General features: G+C 42.9%; 1 protein-coding gene across 1 annotated transcript in view; it reads left to right on the top strand.

The window, feature by feature from the left end:
- The window catches only part of LOC306706196 (solute carrier family 22 member 23-like), a 31,520-nt gene extending 20,075 nt beyond the window's left edge, over positions 1 to 11,445 (top strand). Inside the window, exons 6-10 of the mRNA XM_079173157.1 lie at positions 1,635 to 1,737; positions 2,453 to 2,688; positions 3,952 to 3,984; positions 5,998 to 6,121; positions 6,851 to 11,445. Of these exons, the coding sequence (XP_079029283.1) occupies positions 1,635 to 1,737; positions 2,453 to 2,688; positions 3,952 to 3,984; positions 5,998 to 6,121; positions 6,851 to 8,432 (2,078 nt within the window). The 3' untranslated portion in view covers positions 8,433 to 11,445. The remainder of the gene's footprint in view (positions 1 to 1,634; positions 1,738 to 2,452; positions 2,689 to 3,951; positions 3,985 to 5,997; positions 6,122 to 6,850) is intronic.
- The last annotated feature ends 1,254 nt before the right edge of the window (positions 11,446 to 12,699 follow it).

The following is a 12,699-nucleotide window of genomic DNA, read 5'->3' as shown; positions in this document are numbered from 1 at the left end:
TTTTATATATGTGCTGCAGTGTCATCTTCTTCTTTTTCTAAAGAAGTGTGGTAGCATCCCCAGCTGTGCTTTCCTGAATACGACAGAATGACGAGGTTATTTCTGCTTCCTGTCGGGTTACCATGGTAACAGACCACTTCAGACGTAGCAGTCGGTGTTGAACATTACGTTAAGACTCTCTACAACGTTCATTTATTTCATCACAGCCCGGGTTGATGGAACCAACGGTGTACAGATGTCAGATGGACGCTGGTCGTGCACTTTGACCCCCGAGTTAACTGTGTCTGTACTCAGGAAGACACTGCAGAGGGCGAAGGGCTGAGCTAACTATGTTGTTGTTGATGAATGCCATATCAGATCAGCATTTGTATTCACCTTTAACGGCACCGTTTACCGTGGTATACTTTTTCCATTTTTGTCCCGCTGTTGCTCACCGTACTGTATTTATCTATCCATTTAGAAAACGAGTGCCACTGCTGGGAAAAGGTTCAAAGAGGAACCACTCAGTGTGAAATTGACTGCACTTTTTCTTTTTTCTTTTTTTTTAACTCTGAGACTGTGTGTGCTGATGCAGCATTGAGAAAAGTACATTGCCACCGACATTACATTATCCACTCTTGTTTTTAAAGTAACTGGCTTTCCCCAACCCTTACAGTAATATTTCCCAATCTTTAACTGCTTGGCACTAAATACAATATCGAGCACTGCATGTGCTAACTGCCGCCATAGCAAAACAGTTGAGCAACTCTTTCAAGCATTCAGACATGACGGACTATAGGGATTATGTCATTGTTGGAAAGTGAGCAGAATGATTTGCATCTGAATCATAGTAGGGATGGCCGGGGGGGGATCACTGGAAAGTGTGAGTGGTACAGACCGAGATAACCTTGACGTGGCGGCGTGTGTAACGCTGTCGCACGCCTGAGTCGACATCAGCGCACAGTGCCGCAAAAGCAGAGGCGTGTTTCTGTGGCAACCTGCGTGTCTGATATGAAAACATCCACTGTTTGCCGTGGCACACGTCCCCTGCGGGTTAGGGGTGTTGCCCTCTCGCGTTCTGTTCCTGTTCCGCTGTGAGCGTTGTCATACCTGTCTCACGAAAAAACTGCTCATTAAAAATAAATGAGGGATTGTCTGTGGTTGCACTGAATCGGGGGTTGCCCTTGTTTGACTCTGCAGACAACCCAGACTGCCGTTGAACTTTTCCTTTGACCTGAAAACTGACTTTGACATGATAATAATAATAATAATAATAATTAAAGCCTGATGGATATATAAGCAGGCGGATATTGTTTTGAATTCAGATGTATTGGAATCAGTGTTGGCTCATATGCAAACAGATATCAGAGTACATTGATACTTCATTTTCTAAATGCATGTGTAAGATGTGTATTGTCTCTAAAAAATCGAAACCCATAAAAAAGATATATTTTGGTACACAGAAATACTTATATGTAGTGATGCGACAACATTATAGCAATAGTAAACTGAGGCTGAAACGTTGCACTTAAGGCTATTCAAAATGACCGTCCTTTGCAATAACTTAAAAAACATTTCTGCTTAAATATTGATATGGACCTCAAAGGTCAGATATTGGTACGGCTCCAAGATGAACATGTTTTGCTTGTTTCCAGAACTGCAGAGAGCTCTTCCACAGAAACCCAAGAAGACGTGCATCGTGAAAATGGTCGGGACGAGAAACCTGTGGAAGAATATTGTCGTGCTCTGCGTCAACTCGTAAGTGTTTGTCTGTCGCATCGGTACTTCGAAACAGTTTGAACCTTTTTTACGGTGTCACGGTGCTTATGTGTGTTTTGAGGATCTGAATACCAGAAAGAGAAATGGAGGGAGAAAAAAAAAAAAGGCAATGCGTGTGTGTGCTTGTATGTCTGTGTGGGGCGAGGCAACGTCAGTCAGACGCGCCATTTTGTGCAGTGGAGATGGCACTATTAACCCGGAGGCTCAATACAGCATTGATCAGTAGTCCTCGATGCTTTTGCCCTTCCATATTTGCGCTGCTCTCTCTTTCCATCTCCGGTGGGATCTCTCCTCTCCTCCCCATCTCTAGCTGGGCTGACCCAGCTTTAGCGCCGCTTCAGTGCACGACGATATGCCGAGCTCCCCGAGCCGGGCATGAATTTTACATGAGCTGTGTCCTTATGAAACATTACACAACCAGGAGAGAGGGTGTGTGTGTGGGGCTGCCTGTGTGTCAGTAAGTCAGTGTTTACATGTGGGCAGTTTCGTCGAGATGAAAGAAAGTGTGATAAACCTTGAATTATCTCACATCCTCTTCCGTCTCCTCCCCTCCTCTTCATCTCTTAGATTTACTTGGATCCATTTTCTCTGTATCTTCCCCTCTTGTCCCTTCTTTTCACCATTCACTTATCCTATTGTAAACGTTCACTCCCAGTGTCCCCTAACCCTAGCCCTGTGTATGTTCTTCACCCAGGCTAACAGGCTACGGGATCCACCACTGCTTCGCTCGCAGCATGATGGACCCCGAAGCTCAGGAGACGACCATGTTCCATAACTTCTATGCAGATTATTACACCATGGCGGGCATTGCGGTGGCGTCCTGCATGGCGCTTTGCCCGGCGGTGGGCCTGATGGGCCGGAGGGGCGGCCTTCTCATGTTTATGATCATCACTGCCCTGGCCTCCCTGCTGCAGCTGGGCCTGCTCAATTGTGAGTATGAGGAACACATGTCCACCGGGGATGACACCACGGTGATGATGTTTGTCGACTTTGAGCATCTGAAGCATCTTTGGCAATAATAGAGAATGAAACGATAAGGCTGGTACTATTCTTTGTTTGTGGGGATTTGTTGTCCAATAAGAAAAATAGAGCAAATCAAACAATGAACTGATCCTACTACCAAATACTGTCTGTGTACCCAAAGCCACATTATATCTTATTCCTCTGTGCGATAGAGCTCCATTGTTGTCCAAGAACTAATAAAGAAATCTCAATGAGCCACAGTTTCTGCATGGGCTCTGATGTTGTGGGTCCACATACATAAGTCCTGCTGCTTGAAATGCTCACTAGGGCCCCAAATGTGTGTTCATCCATGGCAGGAAAAAGTCCCCCAACATTAAAGGAAGTCTGAAGTCTTTCTTTAGAAGTGAAACAATTATGTGACACATTTTTATCAGTATATATCTGAGGGAAGTTGGAAAGTATTGAAAATACTTGAATTGACTACACAATAATATAAATATGAAAAATAAATAACAAAAACAACGTTTTGCAAACCGTTTTGATTAAGCTAAAGCCAGAACCTCCGTCATAGCGGAGATAATTCATCAGTATTGTTTATTGACTTTCATTGCAATCATTTTATGAGGATATTATCATATCGCATCGCATCCCACAACATTCTGGCCGACTGAATGATTCCAAGCAAATGTCAAAGTAATGGAATAAGTTATTGCCAATGTGTTCCACATATGTGAATACCACTAATTGCATTAAATAACAATATAACCCTCTAATGTGTTTTTATATTATTCCATTTTCCATGTAACGATGTAAATGTTGAATTTCATAATTTAGTTTTCGACTGTCTTGCTTGTGTCTCCCTACAACGCTGTGTGGTGGGTGCACTGCACAAGAGCTCGGTTTCCTGTAGTTGTTTCTAATGGAGTCGTCGAACACGGTCGTAAACTGACAATTTCGTCAATGTGTACCAAAGGTGATCAAAACCGTGCACAGGTCCGTTTATTCAGCTACAACGGAGTGAGCCTTAATGTTTAACCTGAGTCAACACATCAAGGTTATGCTTGATGTGTCATGTTCTCCGTTGAACTGTTTTTGTTGCAACAGTGCACGTTGACGAGCTTCTGCTCGACCATGTTTTAGTTTTTAATGTTTTCATGCACATTTGAACGGTTGCTCTGCTTTGTGTCTCTCGCTGATACATATCTGTTAATGTCTCTCATTCTCCTCTAGTGCTGGGGAAGTACAGCGTTCATCTGAATATAGGTAGGACAATCTCTAGATTTCTATTCTTCCACCGGTTTTCATCAGCTTCGCATTTTCTTTTTTTTCAAAGTGTGGATTCAATCGTCTTGCACCACTCATCACTTAGCTTGCTGCATTATCTTGATGAGGTTTGTTGAGAATGTGCTGCATACCGACATCCTGCAGCACTTCATCAGGCGTATACAAGGCCTGCAGAGACGCATAATGAAGTCCAAGATGTAATTATGTCTGGCTTTTCACTTATTTATCCCCTTTGTGTTGAAGAGGGTTAGCCTCTTTGTAACAGAGCTGTGAATCTCACAACAAGCCTTCCTTCCCTGTTCCCTTCTGTTCATCAATGTCTTTATTCTCTCCTCACTAAAGCCCTCGTGGAAGGCAAGAGCCGATCACAGAGCAGTCTCCACTGATCCTTTTTATGCCGTCTTCAACATCTCTCATCCATAAAAAAAACACTTTAATCAAACCATCTTTGGTCTAAATGGGCTCTTTGTGTGCCGGCCAATTCCTCAATAACTCATCAAAATAAGCCGAAGCGTCGGGAAGCCGGAACGTTTTATTTCGCCAACGTTTATTGGAAACCGTTTCTCTAGGTTTTCTAAATGCACTGCTTGAAAATCGTTCCAATGATGCATCCTAAAATGCTCTGGTCTTATTCGATCCAGCTTTAGTAACTCATGCGCTTGAATGTTCTCTTGAACTGAAACGATGCAGTTTGTGGTTGGAAGCAGAGAAATAATTAGAATTTTAGATTTTAACCACTTAATGTTGAAGCATTTCAATATTTTACCTTGAAATATTTTTTTTATGCGATTTGAGTGCCTTCAATTTGTCTTTTTTCTATTTTAAATGACAAAAATTCAATTCAATTTACGAACGTCAGGCATCTCCGTGATCATCGGACACGCACGAGTTAGACCGTAATGCATGCATGGCGCTAGAAACGATTTATTGACTTTTTTTGAAGTCTACATGTGTCTCGTGTGGTTATCAAATTCCTCAGGAGGGGCTATCGAGCACCACAACCATATCAGATGACAAAACGTAGCACTTTTAATGTGTGTGCTAAGTTTTGTTCCTTTTCGAGCATCTGTAGCCACTCAAAAACAGCTTTGTTTCTCCTCTGCAACCTTTCACGATGACACAAATGCTTCACAGTTTTGCACATGAAGGTCTCGTCATTTGGCCGACCAAAATGACCAAAAGAGTAGCAAGCCAAAGTATAGAGACTTTAACTTCCTGTTGCCTGCAGGTGGCGCTGTGACGATGTTTTACTTGGCATGTAGATGTTTTCAGGTCAGGACTAGCATCAGTTGAAATTTGAAATTTGGAAAAAGATCTGACCATGTGAAGTAGAGCTCCAGCAGTTTGTTTTCAGCGGAAAAAAATCACAATCTTCACAATGACATCATGGGTTTAAGGATCTCATAAGGATCTCATTGATCTGCCAGTCTACAAACTGTAACTTCCTGTTGTCAGTAGGTGGCGCCATGACTACGACTCAAAATTGGCCTGGATTTGTCCTCAATGCCGGGACGCTCGTAAGAGATGCAACCTTTTGAGCAGATGGGACAAAGTCCGCCCAAGTTACTGCTGCCTGTTTCATGGCGAAAGGCGCCTTTCGCTACGGCAACGTCGAAATTAGTCGGAATAACTTCAAGAGACTTTCTTTTTACGACTCAACATGATACATGTACCTACCACATTTCACACATCTTGCTGAAATGCACCACAGGGGCTACACAATAGGGCCCTAATGAAGTATGTGGTAGTGGTTGATTGTCACAGTTGCCTTTCTTTGCTTGCATATATCCTCAATTTTCACAATTTGACATACTGCTGAAATGCTGCCGTATCATCTTTTAAACGGAGATTAATTTACTTTAATATTTACAAATACTTCATGTTGTGCTTTTTTTAAAAGATAAAGCACCTTATTTACTTATGCCTTTTACAGATTACACAGGGTACTGAATATAAATTGCCATACGTGTGTGTCTCCTGCTTTGTCTCCAGAAAACTCAAGTACGCTGAATAAGAACTTCTCCATCGCCTTCTCCATCATCGGCATGTTCTCCTCCCACGCAGTCAGCAACCTGAGCATCTTCTTCTGTGCTGAGATCACACCCACCGTGATCAGGTAGGCCCACTGAAACACAGGAGTGAGACATCTGTGTTTTTAATGTGTAGGATATTGTCATGAAACAGGTGATTAGTCCACAGTGTGTTCATGTTTGCTCTAATCTGTGTATTCTCAATCCATCAAGTGTAGCAGAGACGACCAGCGTACTTTCTACACCTATTTGAATGCCCTGATTAGTTCATAATTGGTTGGTGTCCATAGCGTCACATGTTCCTGTAGATGGATTAGCTGCTCCACCTCCTGTTAAAGGAGGGTATGAAACCATCGAACAGACTCTCACGGTTCAGTGTCAAATGTAATCCACATCTTGTACGAATTAGCCACCCCCTTTGAGAGAATATGACACAGCACTGGATGTTCATTATCTAGGGTTATGTAAGGGGTGTTGTTTTCGCTGACGGTGCCCCACAGGCGACCTCTGGTGGTGGAAGTTAAGCAATTTCAGAAGAGGAAAAGGACTGCATGTGGAGGAGGGCATTTGGTGGTACTGCAGCTCTCCCTGCTGCTGTTTGCTAAAATGGCATTGATGTGTCAACAGAAGGGAAAAAAAGATGCTCCCTTTTATAGAAATGAATTATGATTCAGTACAACATGTAGACAACGATTTACTTTAATTGTAGTCAACCGTTTTCTCATTTGAGTGGCTTAGACCAGGTTTATGAGGTATTTAGATATGTGTGATCATAAATCCAAACCATGTGATAACATTTCCCATCTCATCAACAGGGGCGGTGGGCTGGGCCTGGTCCTAGCCAGCGCCGGCTTCGGCATGCTGACTGCGCCCATCATGGAGCTCCACAATCAGAAGGGCTATTTCCTCCATCACATTATCTTTGCCTGCTGCACTCTCATCTGCATCATCTGCATTCTCCTGCTGCCCGAGACGCGCTACCAGCCCCTCCCGGAGACCCTGGCCGACGGCGAGAGCTACACCCGTCAACCTCTCCTCCCGCCGAGGAAACCGGGAGAACAGCGCCTCTTGCTGCCTCAGTCTGAGAGCAGCAGGGACTACACCAGGGTGCACGACACGCCGCTCCACGAAGCGGCCGCCACCGCGGTGTCCACTATGGACTCCACCGCCTCTTCGGCCGTCGACCTGACTGCTCCGTATGTCGGGGATGTGCCCGCTCCCGCGTTCATGGAGGTGCACCCCGGCAAGCCTCCGCCAAAAGAACCCAACTCGGTTTCATCTTTATCCACAACCCCCATCACAGCCCTGGGTAAAGGTGGCGTCATACATGCCAGTAAAGAGCACCTGCTGTCCTCCACTCCTTTACACAAACTCCCATGCATCACAGACCCGCTTTTAGTTGATGCCGAGGAACCTCCGGCAATAGCCCCGAGATCTGCCGAGCCGCCGCCGGACTCTGCTGTTCTTGAGATGAGTGAGATTTGCCCTTCCACCACAACGGAGCCAGCCGCTTCCCCTTCCCCCTCATTAGACCGTTTCACTCCCCCCGTCCCTCAAGCTGTGCCCGCCTCCTTATTGATCCGCACCACACCCATCATCGAACCCCCGCCGAGCTCCACGTTAGAATCCCCCGACCTGGAGGGAAATGAGATCGACGATATTGGCCTGAAATTCGACCCACCTTTGCTAGAGGTCACAGAAACCACTTTAGCGGACTCCCCCACTCCATCTATGCACGACAGCCCCCCTCCATCCCCAAGCCCCTCTCCTGTTCCGATGACTGATAACGACCTTTCCGCTGATCCACCACCCCCCGTTAGCATACCCTTGGACAATCCCACCCAGTTACAAATAGTCGAAGAACCTACACCTACTCCTTCCCCTAGAGACTCCCCCATACCGCCTGTGATAGAACCTCAACTGCCACAGATGGACCCTACCTCTCCCTGTGTTGATGATACAGCTCCTTGTTCCCCCACTCCCCCTAGCCCAGTCACTGTTCCCCCTTCCCCCACTCCTCCTCCTCCTCCTTCTCCTTCTCCTTCTCCTCCTCCTCCACCCGTTGACTCGGGCCATACGCCCTCAGCGGCCTCTTCCACTCCCCCTATCGTAGATGCTGTCAACACAACTGAACATGTTCCCACCATTCTCCCCGTCACAGACATTGTGCACACCTCCTCTCCAGAAGCTACCGCTCTGACTGTTCAGCCGGCGCAGGATTCAGCTGCTCCCCTCGCCCCAGCACCAACTCCCATCACAGATTCGGGCTCCACAGAAGCGACTCCCTCCCCTCTAATGGACTGCACTGTCTCCTCCCCCATAGACTCTGGTGTCCTTCTCAACAGTGACAGTGCCATCACAGAAAACGACACTGTCAATGGCGTGGATTCGTTATGATCCATAGCTGCAGCCAGAAGAAGAAGCTTTACGGTTGCACGAGGAAGCAGCCCATGCCACATAAGTAACCGACAAAGGGGGCGAGGAAGGGGGGCACCAACTGTCCTACTCAAGACTTCAGACCCTTGCTGAAGATTGTCCCCACCCGGAGTTGAGTAGACGCGTCTTACAGAGATACCGTATGTTTCTCAATGTCCCCGTCCGCCCGTCCCCCCCCTTCCTGTATTTAGCCAATAAACGAGACCACGCAAGTGAGAGAGTGCCAGAGGCTGTTTTGTGACAATGTGGCAGCGTCCTCTGCTCTTTTTGAATGTCACTGGAAATCACCAGCCTTCAAACTACTTTAATGTAAATGAATGGAAAATCACTGTCTGTCAACTGTACCCACAATCACTAAGAGGACTGGTGAGACATAAAATGATGCTAAAAAAAACAAACAAAAAAAAATCACTGGTACTTTTGCTCAAATGAAATGTCCGTCTAACATATTTGCATACAAATGTTGCCTTACTTGTGTGGACAAAAAAAAAATCTGAATGTTGCAACATATTTCTTTTGCAGTTACAGAGGTAAAATTGAAATTGGAGGGATTTTTCTGAATACAACGCCAAAAACTACTCTGACCAAAATTAAATGTAGATATAGTGCCAAAAAAATTAGTATAAATACAGTATTTGCCTGCTTAGGGAAATACTGTTAAGTGCAGTCCCCTGCCATAGACTGTATGTGGATTTAAGTGAATCAGATGAACCCTTTTTCAAAGTTCAGAAGTATAATAGAAGTAAATTGTTTATCAAATGAATAAAAGACTGAAAGCTATATCATCATTTGATTAATTGGAATTGAGCGATGAGATCGAGATTGCGAAATAGCTTTCATCAACACGTTGTTCATTGTATGATCAGCGATCACAGAAGAATGACCCATATTTTGTTGGCTTGAAGAAACTTTTATTTTTCCAATCGTGATGGAATTTAGGGGATGCAAATGCTTTTATCTGTAAATGTGATATTGTAAGTAAATGCATAATTAGTTGTTGAGCTTGATTCAGTCTTTTCTTTTTAATTCAAAGTATTATTTTTGAATAATCTCCCATGGCGTGCCCTTATTGTACAAAGCTATACCACATTCTTACAGTATTTGCGGTGCCTCATTGTGGTGCCACCTTATTCTTTGCAGTTGGGACAAAGCATGAAAATAATTGTGAACGTGTCAGTAAAACAAACCTTTAAAAGCAAACCTTAAAAAGACACAAAAAGCTATTTTTGAAAATAAAACCGACGGATGACGAAATGTTTGATATGACTGCCAACTGTCACAGCATCGCGAACTTTCAGTGTTTTCTAAATCATGTTGTGGCATTTACATAGTTCATGTACGTCAATGTGTTCATGTATTCACATGCACAACTAAGTTTACTTTTAAAAAAAAAAAAGAAAAAACGCAAAATGATTCAATGCAGGTCAAATCTTTATTTATAGTTAGATAAACCTCATTCATGACAAACACTGTCCAGCTGTGGATAGCATTATACTTGACTTGTGTGTAACTTGACCGTTGTAGCTACACACTTCATGCTTTTGAGGTTGTAATATTTGTCGGAGGAAGATGTATGATTACGGATAGATCACTGTTTACAACAACAATAATAATGATAATAACAATAATAATAATTACACTTTACTGTAAAACTCAAGAGCCAACTGAATGATGTCTTGTCCTTTCAAATGTGATGAAACACTCAATAACATTGATACAGGGATTATTCGTGACCTTTTAAAGGGGTCATTCAGGAGTCCAAGGCTTGTGTTATCGACACAATCTTGTGGTACACTTATGAAAAACCTTAAAGGTGCATTACTCACCAATATCCTCTTTTGCTTTCATCTATGTCAAATGTGCACTGACAAAGGCACTACATATGTGTAGGTATCTGAATGAGGGAGAAACCTGCTTGTGTTTCTTTCTTTCATTTTCTTTTCTCCACAAATGCAGCTTGAATCAACATATGGAAGCTCTTTTTTTTTTCTTCAATTGATTTATTGGTCTTTCAATAGATCATCAAGTCAACATTCTTCCATTCAGTGAAAGATTCATATGAACATTTAAAGCCTAACATGCCATGCTGCTAAGCCTCAAAGCACAATGCCCTGCAATCATGTGATGTCAAATTTGGTGGAGCTTGGCTTCTTTGTCGGTAAAGAAAAAGGGAAATGGGATTTTGAATACATACATTTCAAATAACACATTCACTTTTGCAATAGACCCACGTGTAATCTACTCTGTGGAAGAGGGTGTTGACCCTGGTTTTCACTATGAATTCTTGGCATCTGCAGTAAATAGTGGGTTGACTGCAGTGGTCGGTATAGCTACACATTACTCAGAGTCCTCGTTGTCCGTGAGTGTTGGTCTCTCTGTCTCAGTGTGCGTATTGCAGAAATGAATCGTGTGTGCAACACCAGTGTTTGGACATTGACACAGCACAGACCGTGTGTCTTCGCTAAGATCAGCTGCTTCCATTTTCACGACTCCCATGCAGCTATTTCAGGTTGCTGATGGGAGTGTTTTTATTGGAGTAAAATTAAGGTAAAAAAAAAATCAGTAAAAGCAACGTTAGCACCAGCGATACGGTGGATTAGGAGACAGTGATCGCCTCGGTGGAAAAGCAAAAAAAAAGACGAATGGGTTATGCCTTTGTAAATAGTAAATGTGTGGAAACTCCCGGCGTCGATGAGATGAAGGATCATAGATCGTAACATGGACTGATAAATCATTTTGAACTTAGATAAAACTCTCAGAGACATGAAGTCCCCAGTGTACACAGTTCAGGTTTTGCTTCTCTCAACCGTGCGACTCAGAATCTCCTGATGGGAGATTTGAATGAATGTAAAAACCATGGATTGTACCATTTATAATTTCTGACTGTTTGGTTTTATTTTGTTTTTGTTTTAACGGACATAAATGCACTTGTATATAAGCCATACCTGTTGTTAAAATAAACCACTATTTATTGATCAACTATTGATATCAGTGAGTGCTTGATTTTATAACATTTCATGGATTTTATTACAAGTATCCCATGCAAAGCATCAGTCACATCTTTTTCACTTGTATATAAAAGAAAAAAAGAAGTAACTTGGTAAAGAACAAAAAAACACGGGACATTTCCGTTCACTTTTTCAGAAGGCTGTATTGGACTCACCACCTCTCTCCTTGTGCCGTCATGCACAAAGATTCAGATTCAAACCGCCTGCAGCTCAGCAGAAACGTGTGTGAAAGAAGAAGATTGAGGCAGGAACAGCTGCCATGAACCTGCATCTTAAGCATGTATGGAGGAAAATAAAAGAACTGGAGTTCCTTGTGAATTATGGGGTCAATCGGAAGCTGAACGACCACACAAACACACACAAACGGATAGTTGCTGCATCTGTTGCTAGCTAGCTTACAGCTAAGACAAGATAACATCTTTGGCTGTTTGGGGCGAATAAACAAACCACCCAACGGTCAAATTTACCCCAATGATGCAAGGCAAAAATTCAAGATTATTGTGAGAAAGAACATGATGTTTCATTCGCTCATGTTGTATTTTTCCGCATGTTATTGTCAGAGGAAATCAACGGCACCTGTAAATGAGGTAAAGCAACAAATGTACAGGCTCATGAACGAAGAAAGAAAAGTATAGTGACGGATCGGCTGGAGTGCAAAAGCTGATATTGTTTGTCAAAAAAGTTAAGTATTTTGATAAAAAGTCATGAAAAAGGCATTTTATAGTTATAGTATGTCGAAAGAAATCAATAAAAAGTCATATAGTATGTTGAAAAAAAATTAGTCATAGTCTAGTTTATCCCCAAAAGTTGTTGTATAGTTAAAAAAAAATTATACTATAGGAAGTTAAAAAAAGTCACTCAGGTGAAGAAGCAAAGTCAGTAATGTGCGTTAATGGCATTAGTAATATAAATAGTAACGTGAGTAATAATACAAATGATATTAGCAGTGGGTGTCAGCAGGGCCATGGCGGGAGGAAGGACCAGGGTGCAGATGTAACCACGAGCCATGGAAACCTGCGAGGCGAGAACGCACAAAGACTTCGGGGTTAAAAACTCATTGTACAATATGTTGACAAAGTCATAGTATACAGTAGTATCTCCAGAAAAGTAAAAAAAAAAGATTCTAGTAAACTATGTCAGAAAATCATGAAAAAGTCAAAAGAAGTCACAAAAAGTAAGTCAGAGAATAGTATGTTAAAACATTGTATTGTATTTCTTTA

The sequence above is a fragment of the Pholis gunnellus genome (assembly GCF_910591455.1).
Source record: "Pholis gunnellus genome assembly, chromosome: 14".
Classification (NCBI taxonomy): domain Eukaryota; kingdom Metazoa; phylum Chordata; class Actinopteri; order Perciformes; family Pholidae; genus Pholis; species Pholis gunnellus.
The sequence above is the reverse complement of the archived record's forward strand: the minus strand, read 5'-3'. Positions and strand labels throughout refer to the sequence as shown.